The 7,157-nt window shown below is 37.0% G+C and overlaps 1 protein-coding gene across 1 annotated transcript in view; it reads left to right on the forward strand.

Moving 5' to 3' along the window:
• Positions 1 to 4,964: 4,964 nt before the first annotated feature.
• Positions 4,965 to 7,157, forward strand: part of APOBEC2 (apolipoprotein B mRNA editing enzyme catalytic subunit 2) — a 29,847-nt gene continuing 27,654 nt past the window's right edge. The window contains exon 1 of the mRNA XM_053706863.1: positions 4,965 to 5,298. Coding sequence (XP_053562838.1) covers positions 5,138 to 5,298 — 161 coding nt within the window. The 5' untranslated portion in view covers positions 4,965 to 5,137. The remainder of the gene's footprint in view (positions 5,299 to 7,157) is intronic.

Consider the following 7,157-nt stretch of genomic DNA (forward strand, 5'->3'; position numbering starts at 1 on the left):
AGTGCTTTGCCGCTTAGACGTGCACCAATAACTGTTAAAGAGCTTGTTGAATGGGACGTCCTAGATGGAGTTCATATGTTCCGAAATATGGTTGAGTTTATGTTATAGTTACACTCATTGTTCCCACCATATGCCTTTCCTTAGCATAGTTATCACCCACTTATAGATTTCTCACGTAAGTCATTTTGAATGATGGGTTTTACTTTTTATATGTCTCAGCATCCTTAACTTTAAAGGACAAGTTAAATACACACAGGTTATGAGCTAGTAGTTTCCCTCTAGAGACTTTAAACTGAAAAAAACTGAGGTTTATCTTCATTTGTACAAATGGGCGATTTATATTGTTACTATGTATATTTTGTTGCAATTTATTTTACCCTTGTAAATGTGACATTTTTTGCCTGTCTAACATTTTATGACCTCAATAAAAACTATCAAAAAAAATAAAATTGGAAAAGACAAACCCCATTCTGTACAGTGAGCGTGAGGCTTGGAAGTTGCAGTTTGTACAGTGAGAGTGAGGTTTGGAAATTGTGGTTTGTACAGTGAGAGTGAGGGTTGGAAATTGTGGTTTGTACAGTGAGAGTGAGGTTTGGAAATTGCGGTTTGAACAGTAAAAGTGAGGTTTGGAAATTGCGGTTTGTACAGTGAGAGTGAGGTTTGGAAATTGTGGTTTGTACAGTGAGAGTGAGGTTTGGAAATTGTGGTTTGTACAGTGAGAGTGAGGTTTGGAAATTGCGGTTTGTACAGTGAGAGTGAGGTTTGGAAATTGCGGTTTGTACAGTGAGAGTGAGGTTTGGAAATTGCGGTTTGTACAGTGAGAGTGAGGTTTCAAATTGGGGTTTGTACAGTGAGAGTGAGGTTTAGAAATTGCGGTTTGTACAGTGAGAGTGAGGTTTGGAAATTGCGGTTTGTACAGTGAGAGTGAGGTTTAGAAATTGCGGTTTGTACAGTGAGAGTGAGGTTTGGAAGTTGCAGTTTGTACATTGAGAGTGACGTTTGGAAAATGCGGTTTATACAATTCGGTTTCATAATTGAGACGTGTTAAAATACGATCATAGAACAGAAGATAAGTTGCAGCCACTTTCTTCTGATGGAAAATATCCTGCAGTGTTCTCGATTTTAGATTAATAGTTCACCAAAACAGAAAACAAGGTTTTCTTAATGGATTAAAAAAATACTTTTAACATATTAATTGCTTGAAAAAAGATATTTGATTAAACATGCCCAGTTTATGAATGATAGCCATATAAAAATGGCTTTCATATTATCATTAAGGCCAGTCTATCCAATTGCAAAACACAGACTTTATTAACCTCTTTAAGCCATTTGTTATTTCAGTGATCGGCATACATTAGAGGCATTTCCGAGTGATGTGGTGGGAAAATGGAGATCAAATATTGCGTGTGTTAACAATCTCGGCTAGATTTGATTGTGATCACTTTGTTAAAGAAAGAAAAAAAAAGTCTATTCCTGTTTTCACATCTGGTGGGAAAACAACATACACTCTACTTCATTTTATAAAAGCTTCTACTAAGAAAACATTTAAAAAAGAGAATTTAAATGATCATTTTTAAATTCACATTTTATTGGATTTTCGTGGAAAAAATTGGACTGTGGTTAAACACTAGACAAATGGCAACATTAACTAGTTCCTCAATCAATATTTGGTTAACAAAACACTCCAACTGTCCCTATTTGAGAGGGACAATCCTGATTCTGTGCTCTGTACCACTGTCCTTCTGAGACAGTCATATGTCCCTATTTCCAGAATTTCCCTAAGCCCCATCCACAGAACACCCAAACAAACCCACTGCCCAGACACACCCACAATCCCACCCACTTACATCCATGATCCCACCCTTCCAAACACAGCTCCACCCACAAAAAAAGTGAAGGGCCCTTAGCAACCTCCTGAGTCCCTGATACCAAGCCACAAATGTTGAGAGATATGGTTTTACGTTGTGGGTGAAGATTTAGTAAAACGGTGAAGCACAAGGCTGTCTGGCAAAAATAAGGTGAGGAAGTTCTCACAAAAGAACAAATTCATTTGATGGTACTACATGAGCAAATGCTAGGCAAGAATTCAGTCCTGTAAAAACAAAACCTACAAATCATCCAGGGCAACAGGATTATGGTCAGATGAGGATAATGACATAAAACAACTGCAGCTACAAAGCCAGGATTCTGGTATACCCCACAGACTTCCTGTTAGGCATAGAAGCATGTTCTGTTGACACACAGAGTGTTTCAAACGTTCCACAATAGTGTGCGTTGCTCTGGAGCTTCGCGTTTATGCTGCCTGGTCAGATATAAGAGATTATGTCTCAAGAAACAATATTAATTGTCTTTATGGGGCATTAAAGGGAAATTGCAGGGTTGCTAGTGATAAAATAACATTTTCTAATGAATTACAGCATGTCAGTTTTGCATTTGATGTCCCTTTAAACTTATAGCATATTTCAGCAGTGGGAGCGGTGCAGCTGTCTAAGTATTCAGGGCCTGTACACAATGATAATGGAAATAAATTAAACCTGCATGCTCTATCTGAATCATGAAAGTTTAATTTTGACGTTAGTGTCCCATTAAAGGGATAGGAAAGTCAAAATTAAATTGCATGATTCAGATAGAGCATGTCATTTTAAGGCACTTTTAAATTCACTTCTATTTTCAAATGTGCTTCGTTCTCTTAGTATCCCTTGTTGAAAAACAATACGCACATATCATACACTAGTGGGAGCTGCTGCTAATTGGTGCCTGCACACATTTGTCCCATGTGATTGGCTAACTAGATGTGTTCAGCTAGCTGCCAATAGTACAATGCTGTCACTTGAGCAATGGATAACAAGAGAATGAAGCAAATTTGATAATTTAAGTAATTTGCAAATTTGTTTAAAACTGTATGTTCTATCTGAATCATAAAAGAAAATATGGTGGTTTACTATCCCTTGAATATTTAACAACATCTCAGTTATAGATTTCATTTTTTACAATGAAACTTAAATTGATAATACATTTATGTATATGTATATATTGTTAAAACAAAGATTTCATATTAAACATTTTTAGATTCAAATACTCCTTGATGACTCTCAAAAACACGGAGGAATAGCTTAAAAATATTAATATAAAAAAAATGGAGGAACCAGATTGTATTTTATAGTGGATTTATTTATATGACATTACCAAATAATCAAATAAATTCACGCCACAAAATATTTTTCAAAGTTCCACGGCATTTAATATAGAGACATAACACAAGCCTGCAGATGACATTTATGAAACAGTGGCAACTAAACCCTCACCGTCAACTCAGAAGTGGCAAATTAAAAATGACCCAAGACTGATCCAACCAATTGAGAGCTAAATAATGAGTGGAGCACTATTTAGCAACCCCGCTTGCACGTTAACTTCGCTAGAGGGAGGCTTTTGCACACAGGGTTTCGCTCGTATTACAAGTTGAAAAGAAAAAGTTTATGTGTGAAATAAACTGGACACACAGAAATAAAATATTGTGACCACGTTAACTTCTCCCATAGACTTCAATGGAGCGTGAAAACTGCAAATAAAACCCACTTACACCCTTACTCGCACACTAACCTGACCGAGTGACCGCGTATATATCCAAGAGTGCTAAACCCAACATGAAATATTAATATTTCACATTCCAATGTTCTTCCCATAGCAGAATATGTTTAATTAATTCTTAAATAAATATTTCTATATATACACCTATACCTGTTTATCTATTCCAATAGATATATAGATATACAGTAGATATGTATTTTACATGAACAGTTTCAGATTTATTTAGAAATATATATTTAATAATAAAAAGGTACATTATTTTCAAAGCAAAGAAAATAGGAATGTAAAATATGCATTTTGCGCATCGTGTTTCACAATTTAGATTTTAATATGAAAACTTAGTAATCTTAAGGAGCATTATTGAAATATTACATAAAAAATATATATATTTTTAAATTAATAAAATGGTTTTAAATTATTAAACATACTGTAAAATATTCTAAATAATCCATAGAATATATCCATTTTATAGTATGTTTAATCATTTGTAATAACTGTGGGAACAGGGGAGGCTTTGCATGAGCGTCAGCTCATACAATGATAAATACAGGCAGCAAATGTGACCCCTGGTGAACCTTGTCCTTCCGGGCAATGATAAATCTCTGTGAATACAAAAACGTGTTTAAAGGGGAACTTGTTGCACTATGGACGCTGCAATTCTCTGTGTTTAGCCATCGCAAAGGGTTTAAACACATAATTAAAGTCTTGCTCTGGAGCCACAGAGAACTGCTGGTCCTGACCTTGAAACAACTGATGGGCCAATAGCCAGCAGCAGTTGAAACACCAAACCAATCCCTGGCTGCGTTTTGCTCAGCAGCTCCAAGCAGGACTTTACTTATGCATTTAACATCAATGCAAAAAGTCCTGGCAACAGATCTCCATAGGAAGACTCCGTAGCCACAGGGTGCCAACCATAGCTAAACAACATAGGAAACAGCTGTGAAGTGCGGCCTGTTTCCTGTTACTTATGCATTTAACCCCTTTGAGTCTGTCAAACAAATAGAACTGCAGGGTCAACAGTGTAAAAATTTCATGCTCTATTCAATTAGAGCTTGCAGTTTTTTTTCCCACAATAATGTCCCTTTAATACAGATACAAGGTCTGTTCTCCATACTGGGCACAAACTAGCCTGTATCTAATACAGACTGCTCTGCATATAAAATAAAGTTACACAGATTAGAGAATACTATAGATATAAAACCTAGTATAAAGTTCACACTACTGTACAGAGCTCTGGCAGTGAAAGGAACAGGTTTGTAACTAGCAGTGGGGGGATGTCCATTCCTCAGAGGTCACCCTGTCACTGTCACTCCCAGGTGCCATATTTAGATCCCAGATAATACAGTGCTCCACCCTAGGGCCCAATGTAGCCAACCCCCTGTCTCTATCACTCTCCTGAAAGCCTGTCCCTCTCCCCTGTAGTTTCCTGTCCATCTGAATCTCTCTTCTCTTCCAGTATCTCTCCCTCTTCTGCACACTTTCTCTCTCTCTCCCTCTCTATATCCTTCTTTCTATCCTCTCTGTTCCCCCTCTCTTGTACTTACACATAATGTCTCAGAAGAAAAATAAATCTCAGCCCCCACAAGTTGCCCTGGACCCACCAGAAGGAGCAGCCCCAGCCCCAGCCCCAGCGAATGGTGATGGGGAGGGAGACGCAGAGGCAAAGAAAAAGGAGATGGAGGAGCTTCCCCCATTTGAGATAGTGGAAGGGTAAGTACTTTACTAGATTATTAAAGGGACATTATACACTACATTTTTCTTTGCATAAATGTTTTGTAGATGATCCATTAAAGGGACACTGAACCCAAATTTTTTTTCTTTTGTGATTCAGATAGAGCATGATGTTTTAAGCAACTTTCTAATTTACTCCTATTATCAAATTGTCTTCATTCTCTTGGTATCTTTATTTGAAATGCAAGAATATAAGTTTAGATGCCATTTTTGGTGAACAACCCGAGTTGTCCTTGCTGATTGGTGGATAAATTCATCCACCAATAAAAAAGTGCTTTCCAGAGGTCTGAACCAAAAAAAAAAAAAGCTTAGATGCCTTCTTTTCAAATAAAGTTAGCAAGAGAATGAAGAAAAATTGATAATAGGAGTAAATTAGAAAGTTGCTTAAAATTACATGCTCTATCTGAATCACAAAAGAAAAAAATTGGGTTCAGTGTCCCTTTAATATAGAGTATACAGCTTTAAAGGGACATAGAGACCCTTTCTTAATTCAGATAGATCATTCCATTTAAAAAAATGTTTCGATTTATTTCTATTATCTCATTTGTTTCATTCTCTTTGTATCCTTTGTTGAAAAGTATAAGTAGGTAGTCTCAGAAGCTGCTGATTGGTAGCTGCAAATATATGTCTCTTTTCATTGGCTTTCATTACTGCTACTTCAATAAAGAATTCAACAAGAGATGACAATAGAGGCCCGTTCTAGAGACAACATTTGATGGTTACAGAATTAGCTTTTTTTTGTATCTATAGAGAGCCCTAGACAAGTACAATTTTAATACAAAAGAAAAAGTTGCTTAATGTAAACTTGCATCACTACACAAACTTTATAGGAATACTTTTTTTTTATAACTACAACCTCTATATAAGGAGTACCACTCAAAGGATTACAAAGAGTATGACAAAAATTTGATTATAGAAGTAAATTTGAAAGTTGTTTAACCCCCCTAATTACATCACATACACTGTATATTGCATGTCATTTCATATTTTTTCTTTATGTCAGTGATAGCGCAGGTCTTGCCACCATTAGCGAGAATATTACTGCATGCCTCACTCCAGGAGGCATAATGCTATATTACTGTCTCACCGCTGGTGGAGAGACCCACTTTAATTAACCCCTTAGTTTAAAAATGCCAGCCAACGTAGAGAGTAAGAGGTTAAAGTTCTGTGCTCTATCCAGGTTTGATGTCCCTTTACAAGGAATGTCACTGTGTTAATCAGAGATCAGTTTTGTTTGCAAAGTCAGATGCACATGCATAAATACATCACACAGACATACATCACACAGACAAACTTCACACATGGGGGCCGAAATTATGTGTCTGGCGTACATGATCCGCTGTAGCATACGCTGTCAGCATTTATCATTGCACAAGCAGTTCTGGTGAACTACTTGTGAAATGCCGCCCCTTGCAGGCCACTAGCAAATGGTGTCAATCAACCTGACGATATGCGATCGGGCGGATTGCTGTCCGCCGCCTCAGAGGCGGCATACGAGTTAAGGAGCAGCAGTCTTAAGACTGCTGCTTCTTAACTCCTGTTTCCGGCGAGCCTGAAGGCTTGTGCAGAAACAGATGTATTTGGCCCCATTCGGGCCATGATAAATCGTCCCCATAGACCCCATCACACTATAGGCAATCCTGAGATATATCATTTAATCACATAAATTATACAACATCTAGTAGTGATTTTGTGTAAGCTAGTGTCTATGGTTATCCTATAGAATTTGTGTAAGCTAATGTGTATGCTTATCTTATAGAATTTGAGTAAGCTAATGTCTATGCTTATCATATAGAATTTGTGTAAGCTAGTGTGTATGTTTATTTTATAGCATTTGT

The sequence above is a fragment of the Bombina bombina genome, chromosome 3 (assembly GCF_027579735.1).
Source record: "Bombina bombina isolate aBomBom1 chromosome 3, aBomBom1.pri, whole genome shotgun sequence".
Classification (NCBI taxonomy): domain Eukaryota; kingdom Metazoa; phylum Chordata; class Amphibia; order Anura; family Bombinatoridae; genus Bombina; species Bombina bombina.